Raw genomic sequence first — 22,274 nt, forward strand, 5'->3', positions numbered from 1 at the left:
CTGATGACAATTTCCTGTATTCTTCCCTGCTTATCTGTGTCTCAGAAACCAGCTCTGGGGAGGGGAGGAATAGAGAAGATCTGGGATCTACAGGGTCAGGGACTGCGAGCTGTGGCATGATTAGGAGAAACGTTTGCCTCTGGCCCAGGGTGGGCTGCGGTCTGCGGTCTGCCCGCCCAAGTCCTTCGCAGGAGGGGCAAGCCCCGTCATGATACCTGAAACAGGGACACAGGTGAAGGCCCAGAGCACTTTCTTGGCACATCACTTGGGGCTTGTTTTCTAACAGTCCTTTCATCGTTCACGACGTTGATTCTATTTGCTGTCTTTCACAGTAAGAGAGGCACAGAGAAGTCTCAATGGAGTCAATGAGTCAAACCATGGGGAGGAGATACGGAAAACCAATCTCAAAGTGAAGAGAGCAATGCGGGATCCATTGGAAAACTATGCAGAAGGGACAGGTGGGGGGGGGTGGTTTCCAGTTTAACTTGGGCAAGGGGCGGGGGGGGGGGTGGGGGGTGGAGGGAGGAGGACGAGAAGAGAAGGTGCGGAGGTGTGGAAGTAGGAAGACACGAGAGGGGGCTCAAGAGGAGGCGAACTCGTCCTCGCGGTCTGTTCAAGTTCCAGACTGGACAAAGGTCTTTCTCGCAGTTAAGTTCACATACGTTCCAGATTCAAAACCGGAGGGATTCTGTGAAGAAGAAAGTCTCTCCCATGTGCGGAAAACATGTTTTAATCTAAGTGCTGGGGGTGCCAGAAACAGGACTGGCGCTGTGGTGCGTCTCGCAGATGGATGTCCCGCGTTCTCTGCTCTAGAACAACAGGATTTCAGAACACCCCCTTGCACCCAGTGGCTTGCACCTTCAGCCTGCCCCCTGCCCCCAAGGCGCACACCAGCTGCTCTAGACCCCCCTCCCGCCCCTGCCCCTTTGTTTGCAGGCCGGCATCTGCCCCGCCACAATAAACTGTCGGCTTCTTGCACGTGAACCAAGGAACCGGCCCAACCCGGGGTTCCAGGCCTTCCCCGGGCCCCTTCCGGCTTTCGCCAGGTTGCGAACAGCCACCCGTCTCGAGGCCCGGCAGCGCGTTCGCCAGGATGCTCGGCCCTCTCCCAACCCGCGGCCTCCTCCCCTCTCCCCTGCTGCTGCTGCTGCTGCTGCTGCTGCTGCTGCTGCCGCGAAAACCAGGAGAAGTGGAATGCGCACGGCGAAGCGCCGCGCGGTCGCGGCGGCACTGGGCATGCTCGGCGCCCAGGGCAGGTTTGGGCGGCGGGGCGGACGCTTCCTCACTAGCCGGGCGCCCGAGCCGGCCGCCGAGGCATAGGTGGAGGCTGAGGCTGCCGCGCGCCGCGGGAGGAGCCTCGCCCTCGGCGGCGGCGGCGGCGGCGGCGGCGGCGGCGGCGGCGGCGGCGGCACAGGTGGCGCGGGCCGCGCGCGGGGCGCAGCACGGGAGCGCTCGGCGCCGGGCGCCGCGGCGGCCCCAGGCTCGCGCCCGCGGCGGCAGCCGGCCGAGCGGAGCGCCGGGCGCGGCGGCGGCGGCGCCCGGAGCCCCGAGGATCCTGGAGGAGCCCGGAGCCCGCGCAGCCCGCGCAGCCCGCGGAGCCGGGCAGGGGGCGCTGCGCTCGCCGCGCTCGGAGGGGCCGCCGGGCCGGGCGCCGCGCACTCGCGTCGGGAGCCGCCTCTCCCCCGCGGCGCTCGCCCCTGCTCCCCGCCAGCCTCGCCTGTCCCGCGGCCGCGCTCAGACAACAAAAGCGGAAGATGCTGCACTTGGGCAAGGTCAGGACCTTGCCCTGAAGCCGGGCGGCGGCGCGCACGCCTTTTCCCGGACTGAGGAGCTGTCGCCGGTGGCGGGTGCATGTTCTCCAGGAAGCAGTCGGGCGCCGCGCCGTTCGGTGAGTTGCTTTCGCTGGGCTGCCGGGGCCAGGCGCATCCTCCTCCTGGGCGCCGTCCTCCTCCTCAACCTCCTCCTCCTCCTCCACCTCCTCCTCCTCCTCCTCCTCGCCGCCGGTGGGGGGTTGGTCCTCTGCTCCCGGCCGGCTGGCGGCGGCGACTGCTGCGCGGTCCTGCCAGCCGGGGGAGGACCGCGATCGCGCCCGGTCCCCTCTCGGAAGACGGCTCTGCCTGGAATGGGGACCAGGGTTAGTGCCTTTACGGAGCGGTTAGCAAGTGGCTTCTTGCGTGCTCCCCCTCCCTGCCGCCCCTCTCCCCCGGAGGAGGCGTATATAGGGCAACATCAACAATACTGCTCCCCGCCACCCTCAAGAACATACCCGTTGCCTTCATGACGTCCCTAATATACGGAGAAGACGGGGTGGGGGTGGGGAGGACTTCCCTCTAGTCTTTTGCCCTTATGTTCAATGTCATTACGATGTTTGGCTAGAACAAAATGGAAATACTTAGTCATATGCGTCCATGGCCGTTTCTTCAGTCTCCCGCTGCTTGCCAGACCCAGAGCCCCTTTGGTCTATATTTAGCGGTTTCAGAGGAAGCCTTTTCAGCTCGATTCACAGGTTTCGGGGGCTTCTGCGTCCTGACAATAGATAGCGAGGCTCTGGAAAGCGCCGCCTGAAACCCAGGTTTGGAACGCTGTGCATGTGTGTGGGGAGACTGCGATGCGATATTTGGGGGATCGGTAATTAATGGCTGAAAAGCAACGCTGCTTTTCTCTTCGCCGACCTTCCTCTTATTCTGGTGTGTAATGTGTTCTCATCGATTGCTGCTCAGCTGGTTCGAGCCACTACGTTCAGAATTAAGTCACCGGAGAGGTGGTGCAGCCTCCCTAGTCGTGTGGTAGGAAAGCAGTCTTGGGGATTTTTGGGGTGTGTGTGTGTGTGCGTGTGTGTGTGTGTGTGTGAGATTCCAACAAAGGACAGCTACTTCCCAGATGCCTAAAGTTGTGTTTCCTTGTACGTGCAGGGGTAGGGAAGGGTGTGGAAATAAAGAAAAAGAAGGGCAGGTTGTGGTTCCAAGATGTTTTGTTCCCCTTGTGTGCTTGGGTTGAACTGATCTGATTTGCTTTGGCCCTGAAAGGTGTTGTTAACATGCATGCCTAATGTTATCAAGCAAATGTGTTGGTTTAGAAAAGGGATAGGGTACAAGCAGACTGTCGGGCCTGACATGCATAGATTGTCACTTTTCGGAACTATGTGACCAGTGTTTAAGGTGCTTGCAATTTTCTGCAACGACTTCCATGAAAATAGGGAGGTGGTCCAACAACCCAGGAGTTCTCTCATTGTGCATCTTTCCATCAGTAGCTCAGGGTCCGGTGGTAGTCCTGTTCAGCTCTTTGCATTTAGTAATTCACCTACAGGATTATAAGGCTTTCAAGCCGCAGCACTTCTAAAATCCCATGGAGAAGTGTTTGATATGACTCATGTAGAATTACAAGGATGAACCTGTGCATGGTTTTGGGGGCTCGTTCTGTGAGAAGTATGACACATAGGGGTGGGCATCCTCAGATGAGGACTGGGTGCTTTACACTGCCCTAAATTCTCTTTGCCACATGCAGAATCCATGTTTAATGCTTTCGGGGGAAAGGTTAAGTGGCATCCTTCCTGCTCTGTGGGCCACAGGATCTCAGGACTTGAATGAAGATGCTTGTATCTGGAGTTAGACGGTGAAATTTGGGAGGCCTGTAATTATACAGCTAGGAGGGGTCAGCGTTGCAGGAAGCCCTCTACGGCTTGAGTTAACTGAACGGTGTGATTAGCTTTACCTGTATCCTGTTAGTTTCACCTTCTACATGTTTAGAAAACTTTCCAAAAGCACTTTGAACACACCATTGTGTTCGTTGCATTGTTTTAATACAAGATTTCTTTCAAGAAGAAGCAGAAAGTGAGGGAGACAGATTTTTTTCGTTTCCTTTGGAGTCTGCTGTTCAGTTTTAAACGTGATTCTTAAAGGACTGGTGGATACTGTTCTGTGCTTATGTGTGTACGCAGACAGGTGCCGGTGAGCAGGAGTAAAACTACGTGTGTTGTATATGTGAGTTTCATGTTATATTGTAGATTGAAAACGATAGTACCTGATTGAATGGCAATTGTAGTACGTACATGAGGTTGTTGCTCTAATAAAATTGTCATAGTCTTGTGGAAAGGAGTTATTTAATTTCGTGAATGTTTGTGTAGTTGTACAACCTAATCATTATAGATGTCACTAATGTTTTCATTGTTTGTAATAAAAGTCATGCACTGTCGAATTACAATATTTCCATCAACTTCACATCTTCCACAGTAGAACACAAGCCAAGTCTTTCTCCCAGTGAAATGGTTCGTTGGCGAGAAAATGAATTTCAAATGAAATTAGTTGGAAAATGCAATTTATAGTTTGTTAAATAATTTCTGAGGATAATATCACTTTCATAATGACCTTTAAAATTAAAAATGAAGATATCATATTCTCAAATATAACATTACTTTTGACATATAATTGAGAATACAGTGCTCTCCTGAAAATACTGTAGAACGTGCTCCTTTCCACGGTGCTTTATCAGAATTCTCTTTTATACAGTACGCGTTTATGTAGTACCGTTGGAGAGTTCTCTAGAGGAATTTCATCAGGCTTTCCTTATGTAAGAAAACAGCAAAACTGCATTTAAGCTAATTTATTGTAATTTGCTTGTCCATAAAGTCAGGTGTGCTTGGTATGGACTAGTGTATCTGGTTAACAAGACAATTGAACCAAAATTAGAACTGTTGCGTTTTGGACATCCAAAAATGTTTTTCTTCCTTCTTTTTCTCATGACTGTCCACAGAAGATTTGAACATCCATTTATGATTGTTTCTCTATGTGAACATTATTTTTACTTCTGTAATGGGGAATGGGTGCTGTGAGTATTACTCTTCCTGAAAGTTTCTTTTTAATAAAGATTGTTATTTTTGAAAGATGCCAGATAGTTGAGAGCATTTAAACTGGAACACGACATTCAGGGAATGAATTACCTCTGAATTACCATTCAGAGCACGAAATACCAAGAGAAGTCAGGCATATATTCTTAAATCCAGTAGTTCCGTTGAAGGTGTGGTACAGTGGGTCCTGGTGGGCGGATTCACAAGTCAGAAGTACATTTTCAAGCCAGATTCTTCAGTTGGCTTCCATGATGGTTTTCATCATCCATATTCCAAAGGTGTTCTCAGTACTCTGAAAGCTCTGTGAGAGGTGTTATGTGGGTGTGGGTGAAAAGTTAATTTGAGGGGGAGCAGTTCACGATATTTGTTGCTGGCTTCTGATTTTTTTTTTTTGTATTAATGTAAAATATTAAACATGTCATAAGTAAATCATTTCTATCACATTGTCTGCCAGTCTAGCCTACTGATTAATACACTGCCTGGTTGGGTTTAATGAATCTAATTATATTCACAAACAGTACCTCTAACAGAGGAAACTCACAGAAATATTTGATCGTACTGTGCTTTTAGTTCATTAAAAATGTTAAAACTCATAGCAAAAATGTGTAGTTATGACACTTCTAGTTGTTTATCTTTTGGTCACGTAGCTGTTAGGTATGCTCTCAAGCTCTTTATCATGGTAATTGATTTGTAAGAAATGTCTTAGCTATATTAGGATATTGAAGCTATACTCTATATCAATTAGTTTTTGACAAATTGGAAATAATGACTAAATAAATGAAATAGTACTTCCTGGAAGCTTTCCATCTTAGACACATATTCACATGTATCCCTTGGTGAGATTCCTCAAAAGTTATCTGTAAACTGAATTATATCTATTGAAACTTCTTATTCCCTTAATTGTCATTTCATATCAGAAATACATTTCTAGAGGAAAAAGTTGGGCTCTGACCTACAATGAATATTGTGTGTGTGTGTGTTTTATATATTGTATGTATATATTGTATATAAAACACATGTGTAAAATAATGAAATATATTTATGTTATAGTGTAATGCTATTTGGGATTCTGTTTTATGCGAGTGCAGAGATGTGGAGAGAGTGTTGGCTTTGGGTGCGTCCCAGTCTGTCTCTTCTCAGCTGTGTCCTTGGCCATTTATGTGATACTCAGACTTTAGCTCAGTTTTTTTTCCGCTGTAAAATGGGCACAACAGGACAGAATATCTGAAAAGATTGATTTCAGGATCAAGTAAGTAAGAGCACAGGTGGCTTACACATTATGAGCATTTGCATAAACATACGAGATATATATCTGCATATTAAGGTGGATAGTTGTGCTTCATTTATGTATTATTAAATATGTCTTACAAATCATTTACGTATTATTAAATATGTTCTATAGTCTACCACCCTCTCTAACAAAAGTGTTCAATGGATATATTCTCTCCCTACTCTTATTGTAATATTACTTTATTATGTAGCTTGGCATATAAAGTATACCAAGTTTTCTAGTCTACAGCATACTAGTCCTTTGAGTATTAAAATATATATTAGTTAAGCTAAAAGAGAAGTAAATTGTATCTACCAGCACTATTATTAATAAAAAAGATTCTAATCAGAGTCCGAAATTATAAAACTTTGATACTCTCTATTAATGTTTATATTGTTCACCTGATTAAGATAAAATTTTCTACAAAGATTCACATTATACAAAGAATATCGTAGACAGCTTAGGAAATACAACTTCACTTTCTGTGAAGTCAGATACTAAACACGTGCTCTGGAACTACAGGGCATGAATCCCATAATAATGTCATTGTAACAAAGATAAAGAAACATTAAACAGCTAAATTTATTATGTAAATAGAAGACTCACTCACCCCCACCTCCTCATTCAAAGCAAGTTTTTTTTTAAGTTTATTTATTTATTTTGAGGGAGAGAGAGAGAGAGAGAGCGAGCATGCATGAGTGGGGGAGTGGGGCAGAGGGAGAGAGAGAATCCCAAGTAGCTTCCAAGTTCGGCACTGAGCCCTATTTGGGGCTCAATCTCATGACCATCAGATCACAACCTGAGCAGAAATTAAGAGTCAGTTGCTCAACCCACTGAACCACCCAGGCACCACTAAAATCAAGTTTTTGAAAATAAAATGTGTGTTGTGGTATCTTTTTGACACTAAAGGATAATTTTCACTTGCCATCTAATTCAGTAACTTTAGCAAAGTGTCCTACTCCTATGGGTTTGGTTATAGGAGCTCCTGCAAGGGAGAACTGTGATCTTTAGCAACCTAATTTTACCATACTAAAGCTTGGATGTATCTTAGGATTTGTTATAGAATGTGACCTGTTTAACAGGAGACTAATTTATCTGAAGTCAGAAAAACATTTTGACAATAAATATAGTTATTTATATTCAAATTTATGTGTTGTTGTGGGAACTGCCAATTATGTTACCAGAGTAAAATACATGTTATAATAAAAGACCTTTCTGGTTTTTGGCTCAAAGTGAGTGGTAAGCCAATTATGTTTGGTTAAATAGATTTAAGTGTCAAAATGTCTACAAATTTTGCATGATACAGAATATACTATTAAAGGGTATATTTAATTTGTAGCATTAGATGATGAAGAAGAGATAGAATTTAATTCCACCGTGGAAATTAGCTAATACATTTATCCCGCATAGGTAAGGGCTAGAGTTTTCTCATTAAGAACATTTTTTTGTGTGTGTGATAGATGTGATTATCACTACTGTCATTAGAAAGTTGATCCAATAGGTGTATATTAAGAAAAATGCATTTTGTATGCATGTTTTTTTTAGTTTATTCTTTGGGTTTTTGCGGTTTTAAGTAATCTTACAATGTTTATTTTAATCTTTTTTCATTTAAATGTTCAACATCATAAATCACAAAAAGCTATACATTTACCTTAAATTATAATACGTGCCAAAATGTGGATTGTCGGGGGTCTTTAAGAAACCCAATAAATATTATCCCAGCACCCTTATAGTTTCTGAAAAAGTCGGTATTTTGAAAGAAAAAGAAGTAAAGGATAGCCACCGTGGACAAAATAATCAGGTTTGATTAGAGATAGTTTGATGTGATGCCAGATGACATCCCAGGGCCTTGGCCTTCTCCCCTCCTCCCTTCCCACAGGGACAGAGCTGTCTCTGAGCCCTGGAGCCTAGCCTTGACTCTCTGCAGGCAGGGAGTTCTTTAGAGGAAGAAGGAAGGAACTAGCCAAGCTGCTTCCTTTATTTTTCAGAAACAGAGGAAGTGAAGGTATGGAGAGAGGCCATAGTGTCACATGAATTAAGTTCCCTTTACCTGGAAGGAAATATCAGAAGTAGGGAAGAAGTGTTCCTCATTGACATGCTTTATAAAGAATTCTGGTTGTAGAATTCTGGATATAATAGCTTCCACAGTATTTTGCTTAGAAGTTGAGCTCTTTAAATATTTTATGGTATTTTGACACTATATCAGGAATTATCTAATGCCCTGGCTGATTTATAGAGCGTATGGTCCATGAAATTCAGCTGATTTATGTATTGCCAACTTTAAAATAACTCATTCTCAGTGTTTCTTCCCTACTTTCCACGTTAGACTTTGACTGCCAATAATTGGGTGGCCTTGTAAGTGGTGAGAATTGGGCATAAAAGGGACAGTGTCAAAATGTGACTTCCCAAACCATATATAAATGATGATCCATGCCAGCTGTTATCGACAGCACTTTCTACCTCAGTGTAGATAATTAGAATTTGGCTGGCATTTAATGTTTTAACTTTTAATAGAAGCAATAATGGACACCGTCAAGAAGAAAAAAGTGAATTTCTAAGGAAATGTGATGTTTTATTTGACTCCGAGCATGACTACTCAACCTTAAGAAAGCTCACTTCTTAAAATAAATTTTATTCTTCTCTCTCAAATAGTTTGTTTGGACTTTCAAACATTAGAGTAACCTAGCAGTCATTACCTTCAGCAATGCAATAATTTAATTCTCAGAAGAATAACTTCTTTGGCAGCAATCCAAGTCTCCCAAATACAAAAAAGCCAAGATTCAGTCTCTTGTCTCTAACATGGTCCTCGCTGGTGGCTCTGGTGTTTGTTTGTTTGTTTGTTTGTTTGTTTTTTGGGGTTACTGGATAAGGAGGTGGGACGAAGATTTCCAGAAAGGCGGAAAGGTGAAATGGGCGTCATCTGAAAAGTCTCAGAGACAACAGAAATCATGTCACATGTACCCAGGTCATAGAAGGTGATGCAAGAAGCCTGGTGCTTGTAGTGTGTGGATCAGACTGTTTGGCTTGAATTGGGTTGGAGAAAAGTAATAATGTTAAATCCACTGTAGATGCGTAAATATATTATGGCACCTCTACCCAAAGGAACATTATACAGTTGAGAGTTATCTCTTCTAAGACAGTGGGGAGTGTCCATGACATTGAAGGTTAAGAAGAAGGTTAAGGTTAAGAAGCAAAGCAGAAACCTATATTGAATATGATACCCAGCACACATACCCATATACACACCCATACAAACACAAGAACATCGTGTTTATGACAGGTTTCAAGAGCTTTGTTCATTGCATATTGTCTTTCCACCAAATATATAATAGTTTATTATGTATTACACCATTACACAGAACAAAAGTATGCCTTTAAATTTGAAAAGGATATTGTATTTTTGCTTTGGGATAAATTTTGTTAATTAGCTGAATGCCTGACTGAAATTAACAAGGCGCATCCTTCATTCAGTGTATATTACATATATTCTGTTCAGTTCTACACCTACATTTTCTGTTTTTAAAGTTAAGAGATGTTTTGAGTAGGTTTAGCAAGTTGGTGTCTTCTTGAGAGCTGTGCAGCGTATTAGTGAAATATTTTCTCTTTTTCGAATAATGTTTTATTATTTTTTTCTGTTTTCAAAAGTAAGGTGGATTAATTAAAAATTTGAAAATATAGTAGTGATGAAACAAAGCTAAAGTTCATGCATATATCTCAAGCCACAGAAATGACTATTTTTAGCAGAATGCAAATCCATGTACATTTTTAAATTTAGAAGATCCCTCATATTCTGTTTTGTTACTTTTTAACACATAAAGCTGCTTTTTTCATATGATTTGTATTCATTTTTAGTGTCTGTTTTCCATACCTTTATGTAACATCATTTACTTAAATAACTTCCTATTTTTGGAGATTGATGGCATTTTTGTTTTTTGGTGGTATGTGTAATGCTGTGATTAAAGCTACATAGTTTTCATCAGGCTATTTTCTGTAGATTACTTCCTAGAACTGGATGTTTTCAAGGCTGTTGATAGATGTTGTCAATTTGTCCTACAGAAAGGTTATATAATTTACATTTCCTTCAGCGAGGCAGGAGTGTGCCAATTTCTCCATGATTTCAACAACTGGGTATTTTAATTAAAAAAAAAAAGCGAAAACAAATTCCAATTAGGAGGAAAATTGTGTTTTTCCTGTGATTTAATTTGCCTCTCTGTGACTATGGCTGAGGTTAAATATTACATAAGTTGATGACGCCGTCCTAATTCTTTTGTAAATTGTCTTTTTGTATGTTTTGCGCATTTCTGAGTTGGTTTATCTGCCTCATTTCTCATTGTTTTATATTGTCTATAGTAGTTATATTACCTTTGCCAGGTTTTATCAATTTATTAACTATTTTATTCTTATTTTTAAAGCATAATTCTAAAGCTTGTAGTTAAATGTATTCCTTTTTCCTGGGGGGAGGGAGGCCTTCTTTAAGGGAGTATTCTACCTTCCCTGATTTTCTTTGTCCCAGTAGTAAATATGGTAATGGAGCAAATGGTGGAGGGAGTAATTAATAGTTGTATTCTGACTTGACTGAGTTCATATCTCAACTGTTCCATTTTTCTATTAGCAAGTGGTAAGTTATTACTGAGTGCCACTGTTGATAGAGGGCAGGTAACTCCTGTGTCTTCAGGCTGCTGTGAAGGCAGATTAAGAGACTATGGACCTCACATACATAGCAGAGAGGCTAGTATATTTGTGAATCTCAAACACCTTAGTTATTTCTACTCTTCCTTTTTTTATTAAAAAATTTTTTAAGCTGATTTGTTTATTTTGAGAGAGAGAGAGGGAGCGAGCACGAGCAGGGTAGGGGCAGAGAGAGAAGGAGAGAGAGAATCGGGCTCCCCATTGTCAGTGCAGAGCCTGATGTGGGGCTCGAACTCATGAACTGGGAGATCATGACCTGAGCTGAAATCAAGAGTCGGATGCTTCACTGACTGAGCCACGCAGGCGCCCCTCAACTGTTAAATAATAAAGATGACACATCTTTTTCTCTAATTCTGCCTTTTGCTTGCTCCACAGGAAGCATAATTAGGCACCTGCACAGGCTTAGGGACCTGTGTATGACGGGCCAGGTGTTTGCCACGGTCTGGGGCTCACAGGTGGAAGGCCTGTGTGTGTGCTGTTGTCATCCCCACTGTGGCCTCGCTGAAATAGTGTTTCAAGTTCTTTTGGAAGAGTAAGGGTGACATTCTTAGGCAAATATATGTTTTTCTATTTCACGGATAATATAGATCCATATGTATATTTCCCTATCAAATCATATGTGTACCTTTTAGTACATATACCTTTCTCTCTGGTCACATAGGACCTTGCTTCTTTCCACCCCCACTGCACACCGGTAATCTGTCTTTTTATCATTGATTCTCAAATCTTCGGATAATAATCGGCACATAGTAAACTCTATGTGTTAATCATTGTGCGCTATACATACATTTGTTTTCATTGTCAAAACTGGTTCATCAACTAGGGTCTGTTTGGTTTCTTTCAGTGCATTTTGGGCACTGGAATTCTGGAGGGAACGCTGAATTAGGATTCTGAATTTGGGATCCAAATCATGAAATCATTTTTGTTCTGTCTTCTGACCTTGCATCTGAGACTATTTTCTCATTCGCTTATTAGGGTCAACACTTACAGTATTTTTGTGAATGTGATATTATAATAAATGTGAAAATGCTTCGGGAAATGCTATCATAATAAGCATTTAAGTATAAAATACATTCCCTGAAATTTTTGATCTGCTTCAGGGTTTTTGATTTGTTTTGTTTTGTTTTGTTTTGTTGATGAATTGGACCGGACCAAAAGATTTTCTTGTCTGTAAAACTAAATCTCTGACCTCCATTATGAACATGGTTATGAAATGGTCAGTCCCCTAATGGTTGTCAAGATGCTGTGACATTCCAAGCTTAGACCTCACTTAGAGGAAGAATTCTCCTTTATCCACCACTGGAAATAATTCCTGTTGTTTCTTTATACCACTTCAAAAATTATGTCACGCCAAATTGGCTCAAAAAAAAAAAGTTCTATTTTTTTTTTCTCTCTGCACAGATATGTCCTGCTTAAAAGAGGAGGAGTGAAAATGAAGCCCTATTGTTCCTCAGGGATTGAAGTCTGTAGAAATGTCCCCAGAATATTATTTTCTCTCCTGGTGGGCTGCTGAGTCTGGCGCCTGGAAGGCTTTATCAGGACAGTTTTAGAGGTGTGAACTGAAGCTGGCTTCCATTTTTCTTTTTTTTGAGCATATTTCCTTAAATCCTTTGAACAACATTTCAGAGGATTCTTATCACTCTAACTGTAGGTTGCCAATAGGAAGAAATCGTGTGTAAACTTATGAAAACAACAACAACAACAACAACAACAACAACGAAACTTTAATTTGTTCCCTGTTCTCAAAACTTGAAGGAAGTAAAGAAGGGAAGTTTATATCCCTTCAGTGAGTATGTTACTTAGTAGTAAAGGTTTAGGTACTCAAGGGGAGATGCTAGTCAATCATGGTTTTGCTTGTGCTTCTAGCAATTTCAGAGACGGTTCTGTTTTTTGTTTTTGTTTTTTTTTTTTAATTTAGCTTCGGGTAGGTTGTGTGATGAATTGTACAGTGATCCTGTACCTCTGGCTGTAGCAGTTGAGAGGTTCATGGTGCGCTCTTAGCTTGTACATGTGAACCCCAGAAAGAAACAGGGTGTAAGAGGATATGGGGCAAGGGGACAGCTCGGGGAACCTGACCCTTGGGTGATATCCCTCCTTCATCTGCTTCTGTCTCCAGACTGTGGAGACAGAAGACTATGTTCTGGTGGCTTCTGATAGAGGGGTGGAGGGTTAGTAACACCTGAGAAGAACTGTGGACGTTTTAAGAAGTGAGAGGGAGCAGGAAGCTTCAACTAGTTTTTGGTAACAGAATGTTTTTTGATGGGCTGGTCAGTTGTTCGTGGACTAATCCATTCAGTCAACACACCTGGCCAAGTATAAGGTTGGAAGAAGCGATATGATATGTTATATGTTACACAGAGTAGCAAGTGACATACTTACACGTTAAACAGAGCAGCAAATGACCTGCTGCTCCAGGGTCAGATAGCCTGCCACCCCCCCCCCCCCCCCCCCCCAGTGGTTTAGCCTATTTCTCTAGTTGAAAAGTGACTGTATCTCTGTCCTCTTCAGACTTGGACTTCAAGCTGAGCATGTCATCCCCGAGCACACCTTATTTCCTGTCACTTCTCTGAAATCCTTCCCTGCCTTCTGAGTGCCAGGTCTGTGAAAACGTGTTATATAATTGCTCCCAGGACTCGCGATCTTTCCTTATGAAGCATAAATGCTTTGCATTTGCACAGTGTAATAATCCGAGTTTTATGTGGCTTCCCGGCGGCTTGTCAAAGTGCACATTTTATACCAGTGGTTGTATTCTCTCCAGGTTGGCAAGTGGGAGAGCCGGGTGATAACCTGATACAGTGCTGTCTCAGCCGAACAGGGTGTGGGAGGAAATACAAGCAAAGTTACTCCTTTGGCTTTGTGTGGCTTGTTCGTCCCGGCAAAGTGCTCCCCTGTGTTTCAACTTTTGAACGAGAGGCTGAGAATTTTGAACACAATGTAACAGATTTTTGAACCAGTAGTAGGTTTTGTCATTTTTGCTTATTCTCAGAAGCTGCTTGGGTGATACTACGTCTGAGTTTGAATATACATGCTGTTCCTTGCAGTCAGTTCTCATTGGAGCTAATCGAGATGTAATGGATTCAGGATTTGGTGGCCAGATGAGTTTTTTGTTTGTTTGTTTTTAGCTCTGACCCAACGAAGCTGCTTTTGAACTTTGAGTTATTTTCAGTTTCTCTCACTGTCCTTTATGCTTACACAGAGGCGTTGGGTGTCCTTGCTTTTTCTTCTTACTTTTTCGAACAAATTGCTTTGTGGACTTTGAGGGATAATTCTGTTTCCTGTTTGTTGCACCTTATTAGTTTTCAATATGTATGCCCGTGACTTACATTAAGATGCTGCCTGTGTACCGTAGGAGTAATTTCAGATTTTCTGCTTCATAATTTTCATGTAAGTAGAGCTTTGTTACCTGTGTGTTTGCTACTCATGCATCTTTGAAGACAGGTGTCATTAGGCATTTGGGACGAGGTAGGGCTGCTTCCACATCCATTGTAAGGCACTGAGAAGGACAGTGAAGGCAGGTGGGTCGTCCTGGTGTATGCGTGTGGTGCCCAACGCTTTGCGGTGACTCTGGAGGCACGTGGAAATGTTTGCCATCGTCATAGTCAGAAGCTAGGCTGCACGTGCATACTAGGCTAGAAAGTATAGATGCAGGGTGAGAGGTCAAGTGTTGTGATATGCAGATGTACGCGATTATAGAGAATACTGTGATGTCAGAATTTGTGAAGCTGGTGTGTGTAGCTCACCAGAAGAAGACAGTAGAACGTTTTGACAGTGGGTCTGTAGGCAGCTCTGTAGCACTGAGTAGATGCTGGGTGGCATAAATATTGCTAAACCCAAAGGTAAGGACACACCAGGTTTCCCTCAGCTGCAGAAGTTCAGGAAAATGTCCAGGGGCTTGTCGTTTGTGGTGTGGAAGGACTTCACTGAATGAAAACATTATACCAGATAGTCTTAGCTCAGGCTGCCATAACAAAATACTGTGGACTGGGGGGCGTCATCAACAGACATGTATTTCTCACAGTTCTGGAGGCTGGAGAGTCTGAGTTTGAGATGCCTGCTGATTCCGTTCCTGGTGAGAGCTCTCTTCCTGGCTTGTAGATGACTGCCATCTTTCTGTGCCTTCACATGGCATTTCCTTGGTTCATGTATCTTTCTCTCTTCCTCTTCTTATAAGATCCTTTATCCCTTTATGAGGACCTCAGCTCATGACCTAATCTAGCCCTAATTATCTCCAAAGCCCCAACTGTAAATACCATCACATTAGAGTAAGGCTTCGATATGCACGTTTTGTGGGGATACAAGCTTTCTATCCGTGACAGAGAGCATAGCAAGGTCTCGATACCCAGGAAGGCCCACATCTGATGGCAGATTTGGGGTGTTTGATATTGAATTGATCCCTAAATGAATGAGAATCACCGATTGATAATCTGGGTCATTACTCAAGGTATTTTTAATTATTTTTTATTTCACTTTAAGTCTTTGGCTTTGATTTCTAAATTATAGAATGTGACACACAGAACAATTTGCTAGGTAGAATTCCTAGACATACATTTCTTTTCTTTTTTTTTTAAGTTTGTTTAGGGACGCCTGGGTGGCTCAGTCGGTTAAGCCTCTCACTTCGGCTCATGTCATGATCTCGTGGTGTGTGGGTTTGAGCCCTACGTCAGGGACAGCTGACAGCTGACAGCTGACAACTCAGAGCCTGGAGCCTGCTTTGGATTCTGTGTCTCCCTCTCTGTCTGCCCCTCCTCTGCTCTCACTCTGTCAAAAATGAATGAATGGTAGGGGCGCCTGGGTGGCTCGGTCGGTTAAGTGTCCGACTTCGGCTCGGGTCATGATCTCGCGGTCCGTGAGTTCGAGCCCCGCGTCGGGCTCTGTGCTGACAGCTCAGAGCCTGGAGCCTGTTTCAGATTCTGTGTCTCCCTCTCTCTGACCCTCCCCCGTTCATGCTCTGTCTCTCTCTGTCTCAAAAATAAATAAACGTTAAAAAAAAAATTTAAAAAAAAATAAAAAAAATGAATGAATGGTAAAAAATGTAAAACAAATAAAGTTAGTGTATTTACTTTGAGAGAGAGAGAGAGGGAGAGAGAGAATCCCACGCAGGCTCCGCGCCATCAGCACAGAGCCCAACGCAGGGCTCAGACTCATGAACCTTGAGATCGTGACCTGAGCCAAAATCAAGAGTCAGATGCTTAAACCTGAGCCACCCAGGTGCCCCCTATATACACATTTTTATATTTATTAACATATGTTATTCCAAAGTTTTTTATTAATATTTTTAAAAATTACATGGATGCTCCTCGTCTTGGTTGACCCTTCCATCTCTTACCACCTTTACTCTTAAAGATGCGGATCCAAGCTCCCGTCACTTCTTACCAAGATTTGTGTAGCAAGCTGCCTTTCCTGTGCTTCCTTGAAGTTTCCCTCCACAGTAGCCGGATGTCTCCTTTTAAGTCTTCTCATATCTTGCCTTTGTTTAGAAGCCTCACAATGATGCCAAGAAAAAGGTTCAACTTCTTCCTGTCTTGTATCACCTACATCTTCTCCCAGTGGTTTATTAGGCTGCAGTCCAGCCAATTTGGCCACCTCTCTGTCTCCCCTACTCATTTCCCTAAAGCTGATCCTTTCCTGGTTTCTCACCTAACACTTACCATTGTATTTTCTTCACGACATGTAAGAGAATTGGAAACCATCTCCTTTGTTTATTGGTTTGCAAGTTTATTTTCACGTCTTCTCCCATTTGAATACAACCTTTTGGAAGGTTGGTCATTAAAAAGACTTCAAAATTTGGGCACCTGGGTGGCTCAGTTGGTAAAGTGTCCAACTCTTGATCTTGGCTCAGGTCATGATGTCGTGGTTTGTGGGTCTGAGCCCCGTGTCCAGATGTGTGCTGATGGCACGGGATTCTGTCTCTCCTTCTGTCTGTCCCTCACCTGCTTGTGCTCTCTCTCTCTATCTCAAAATAAATAAGCTTAAAAAAAAAGACTTTAACATTCATCCTATACTGACGTAGTAGCAGGAGGAACTCGCAAGGATTAATGTCTGCCTGGCTTCGAGTAGCGATCTTATGTAGGATAAATTTTTAATACGCAGTAATCATTGAATCATATCACAGATGTATGTTGAAATGGAAGACAAGATAGAAGACAGATCATCTATCACTGAATGAATGTCAGAGACCAGTACGATGATTAGTTAGTAAGAGCTGATGCGTTTCCATGTGTGGATCTAATATAATGCTTTTGCCTAACAGGTCAGCTGTCATATGATTTCCTGGCATCCTCAAGCATGGTAGGCCGTTTTTCAAAGGCAGATTAGCTCATAGTAAATAGGATATAAATATGCCAGGAATTTTGCTGCAGGAGGACATTAAACTTACTTTTAGAACAAAAAAAAGAACTGTACAAAGTTTACTTTTTCATGGAACAGTATTCATCATCTTAAAGCAGTGGAGTATGAAATATGGAAATGTTGATTTAGATGAGAACTTCCAGGATATTCTTTTGTCAAGACATTATCTTAAAGTATTGATGAATGTAGGCAAAAATGGGAAAAATGATCATATAGGATTATCAGAAGTAGATTTATTTTCGTAAGGTGAATTTATTTAATATTCCCTGTTATATTTAAATTGAAGATACTGTCTATGATTTGGAATATTGTCAACTGAAAGAAAAGTAAATTATTTTGAATTACTACAGCCTTATCTAAATGTTACTCTTGGCATAAGCCCTTGAATGATATATGTTGATAATTTTGTGACTTGTTTAATAAAGAATAAATGGCAATGTTTCAGGGATGTGGATTTTTTTAACCGCTACATATTAAAATATCACAAGCCAATTTATGTGACTTCAAGAGTGATATTTTCATAATTGCATATTTGCTTCTATTTCCTCTCATATAGGAAATGTCTACAACTTGGAGTTAACATTAACAGAAAAATAAGTATTTGCTTTTACACACTTTCATGTCTCATGTTAGGACTCTGCTGTCACAAAATCCCCTTTCTATTTAAATTAGCTATGCTTTTAGTCAGATTATTTGTCTTTGAAAAACAAAACCTCCACATAGCAAATTTGATTGAAGTTATTGAATTAGTGTCATTAGGTTGAGGAAGTTCCTTTTAAGTAACAGGAGTATTTTAGGGTGGTTTTCTTTTCTTTTTTTTTTTAAGTTTAAAGTTATTGCTACCCACTCGAGCAAAAATATGGATTAAATTGTTTCCTGTTGTCTTGGCTACATATTTCTGCACCTTTAGCTTATGAATTTCTCTGTAGATGATGTCTTAAAATAATTGACAGGTTAGTCATGGAGAGCAGTTTGGGAGTTTGTAACAGGAAAGGAAGGTGTCATCTGTGACCTTGTCTAGATGCTGGTCACCTCAGGAGCTCAGCGCAAGGTAGCAGGCTCCTTGCAGTGTTTACCTGTTGACATTCAGCATGCTAATAGTTTCAGCTTTTGGCATGGAGCCTTATTCAGAGAGAAGTGGGGCCCTCACCTGATTGTTTACCAAGGGCAGTACATGTCTTGAGAAGGTTTTTACTTAAGTCATCCTGGGAAATGCAGGCCTACATTGCTACATCATTGAGAGTATTAGGTAGATCCATGTGACATTGCAACTTTCTTTGACCTACAAAAATGGCAATTGAAACCAATTGATCTCATTAATCGAGGAGTTAATTAATAATTGCAAAATAACATCTATACTTTTTTCCTCTTCAGTTCACCATTTAGTAGGTTAATAACAAATAAGGGATTCAAATTCCCTTGTGTTTATGAGTACTGAGGGAGATGTGCCAACTTGTGGCTCATGGGGGAAACCACTGATTGGATTAAGGTTGGCAGGACTGGAAAGAATTAACTTTAATCCCGGAGAAACTTAAGGAACTGTCAGCTGGTATGTTTGGCCCCAGGGAGTGGGATGCAGGCTGTCACTTTCTGCCCTAGATACTTACTCTTATCTTCATCAATGATTTTACTGGTGTGTGTGTGTGTGTGTGTGTGTGTGTGTGTGTGTGTGTGTGTGTGTGTTTAGCCTAGCTATAAGCTTGTAATTTTGGTTTTTAAGCTACATAGGATTTATTTATTTATTTAAAGGACAAAATAAATTAATGTTCTCATATTTTCATGAGACTCTTTTCTAAGTTTCAATGATTTTTGGTTCTTGCACTGTAAAATGTCATACGGTCATTCTAAATGATGTTCGAAGTCGTATAAAAATGCCATTGATTCTGGGGCGCCTGGGTGGCGCAGTTGGTTAAGCGTCCGACTTCAGCCAGGTCACGATCTCGCGGTCCGTGAGTTCGAGCCCCGCGTCGGGCTCTGGGCTGATGGCTCAGAGCCTGGAGCCTGTTTCCGATTCTGTGTCTCCCTCTCTCTCTGCCCCTGCCCCGTTCATGCTCTGTCTCTCTCTGTCCCAAAAAATAAAATAAAATGTTGAAAAAAAAATTAAAAAAAAAAAAAATGCCATTGATTTATATACAATTGAAGCTCCTCAGTCTTGTCCAAACGTTTACTTCAAACTGGATATGCTGGTAATACTAAATTGAGGACATTAAAATATACTTTAGTTTCCAAGAACACAAGTAAGCAATTTATAAAAATTATTATTTAAAAAAGTCCAGCTTAAAGCCTTGATCTGATGGGTTGAAAATGGCACGTGACTTTTGTGGCTTCCTCCCTGAAACCTATAGGCCTCATCCAGTCATGAGAAAAACATCAGGCCAGTCCCAAATGAGGGACATTGTACAAAATATCTAGTTCAGTATTCCTTAGAACTCTCAAGGTCATCAAAAACAAGAACAACCTGAGACATGGTTAGAGCCAAGAGGAGCCCAAGTAGACATTAAGACTTAAAGTGCTATAGTGTCCTGGATGGGATCCTAGAATAGTAAAAGGACATTAAGAAAAAATTAAGTAAATCTGAATGAAGTATGGACTTTAGTTAATAATAATGTGTCAAAACTGGTTCATTAATCGTAACAAGTATACCAATGTAAGGTGTTTATAATAAGGGAAGTTGGGTGCAGAGTATATGGGAATTCTGTCTACCGTCTTTGCAATTTTTCTGTAAACCTAAAATGGTCCTAAAACATAAAGTTATTTATCTTTCATATGTAATTTTTAACAGTGTAAGTTTTTAAAATGCCTGCTAAAGGATTTCAGTAAAGGAAAGGATGTTTCTGTCTGATTTTAATAGGTTTGGATGTTGTCCTAATATTTTTAAATTGTTATTCAAATTGATTTATTAGCTACTTGTTAAATACTAAATCAGCGTAAAATATTTTTTATCATCTATGTTGTGGATTTATGGTTAAGGTGAGAGAAAGGACAGAATTTCTTAAAATTATAGAAAAAATAATGAAAAAGAAAATTTTTGTTTGATGATGTTTATAGTCATTAGATATGGATAACTCATAAGTGGCAAAATATCTCCCTTAATGTATTTTGTGTAGTGGCTTTTATAGAAGCAAAGGACACTGTCATCTTTTGTTTTGAAAATATTTTAACAAACAAAATATATACATACATATTTTTTAAGTAGGCTCCACTCCTAGCATGGAGCCCAATGTGGCGCTTGAACTCACGATCCTGAGATCAAGACCTGAGCTGCCATCAAGAGTTGGATGCTTAGGGTGCCTGGGTGGCGCAGTCGGTTAAGCGTCCGACTTCAGCCAGGTCACGATCTCGCGGTCCAGGAGTTCGAGCCCCGCGTCAGGCTCTGGGCTGATGGCTCGGAGCCTGGAGCCTGTTTCCGATTCTGTGTCTCCCTCTCTCTCTGCCCCTCCCCCGTTCATGCTCTGTCTCTCTCTGTCCCAAAAATAAAATAAAACGTTGAAAAAAAAATTAAAAAAAAAAAGAGTTGGATGCTTAACTGACTGAGCTACCCACGCGGCCCCAAATGAAAATATTTTAACAAATATTTTAATAGGGACTCTTTTTCTCCTCCCGTTTACAAAACCAGAAACAAATATAGTTAGTTTTCATTTTATCATTTGTCTTACTGAAAACTTTGATGCCTTGTCTCTGACCTTCTTAGGCAACCTGCACAGTCCCCAGGATGTACCTAGAGTTAGAGTTACCAGATTTAGCAATGAAAATACAGGATCCCTAGTAAAGTGCGAATTGCAGGTAATCAATAGTTTTGCTTGTTTTTTTTTTTTTTCCCAGTGTAAGTATGTCCCGTAAATGTTGCATGGGGCACACTTATACTAAAAAATTGTTTTTCTGTAGTTCAGTTTTAACTGGATGTCCCCATGTAGAATCTTACGGACATGATAAGATCTGAAATTCTGTTGCTTTAATAATATTAACAATAATAATTACAATAGTTGTTGAGCCTTTATGTTTAAGACTCCAACACTTTCCTTGTAATAAGAGACTTTCTTTGGGGTTTATTAATTCTTCAACATCACTATCTTAAATGCCACTTTCTTATGCCAAACCTTTTAGTCTTAACCCGGCCCAAAGTGGACTCTTACAGAGCTTTTGTTTTTCATATACTGTGGAGTATTTCATATTTTCGCCTTTTATAGCAATCATCTGCTAACTTGCCAGACCGTGACTTTGAAGAGACAATCTGTGATGATCCTGTGGACAACTCAGACAAAGGAGTATAATATATTAAAATTAAAAAAATTTTTAATGTTGATTTTTGAGAGAGAGAGAGAGAGAGTGAACAGGGGAGGGTCAGAGAGAGGGGGAGACACAGATTCAGAAGCAGGCTCCAGGCCCCAAGCTGTCAGCACAGAGCCTGACGTGGGGCTAGAACTCACAAACAGCGAGATGGTGACCTGAGCTGAAGTCGGATGCTGAACCGACTGAGCCACCCAGGTGCCCCTGATATATTAAAATTTTCACGATTGAATGAGGAGATTGTGTATTCATTAGGATAAGCTCAGTTAAGTTGGTTTAATAAATGGCACCCAAATTTCAGCAGCTTAAAAGAGTAAAAGTTGGTACATCTTCAGCATGGTTGGTGAAAGGTGGGAATGGAGGCTTGGATAATCCTAGGCACCCCGGGCCCCAGGCCAATGGATCTGGCTTCTTAGTGAATTTTTCCATGGTCATTGAAGTAGGGAGAGGGGAGTGGAAAATTGAGTCATCTGTCACTCAGTCCCGTATCATCAGGTAGAGTGAGTTGTGTGGCCATGCTCAACCTTAAATGGTGAGGGAAACCAGTCCTACCATATACCCTGGGTGGGGAGAATCTGGACACAGGTGAACAGCCCTAAATACAGCATGGACACAAATGTGAGTGGAGCCTTTGAATGAGAGTTGGACAGCTTAGAAATACTTTCACTGTAGGAATTATTTGTGAGCCTACAGCTTTTATTGGTAAAACAAATATTGCTTTGGAATTCTTGTACATAAAATAAAAACTGAGGATTTTGTATAAAAATGAGAAAAAAGTAAATGTCAAAGTCTCATTGATGGCACAGAATAGGGCGTGAATCATGATTGGGAATAAAT

At 41.6% G+C, this 22,274-nt stretch overlaps 1 protein-coding gene across 1 annotated transcript in view; it reads left to right on the forward strand.

The window, feature by feature from the left end:
* The first annotated feature begins 1,833 nt into the window (after positions 1-1,833).
* Positions 1,834-22,274, forward strand: part of CTNND2 (catenin delta 2) — a 941,962-nt gene continuing 921,521 nt past the window's right edge. The window contains exon 1 of the mRNA XM_047878029.1: positions 1,834-1,888. Within this exon, the coding sequence (XP_047733985.1) occupies positions 1,852-1,888 (37 nt within the window). The 5' untranslated portion in view covers positions 1,834-1,851. The remainder of the gene's footprint in view (positions 1,889-22,274) is intronic.

This window comes from Prionailurus viverrinus, chromosome A1 (assembly GCF_022837055.1).
Source record: "Prionailurus viverrinus isolate Anna chromosome A1, UM_Priviv_1.0, whole genome shotgun sequence".
Lineage (NCBI taxonomy): Eukaryota > Metazoa > Chordata > Mammalia > Carnivora > Felidae > Prionailurus > Prionailurus viverrinus.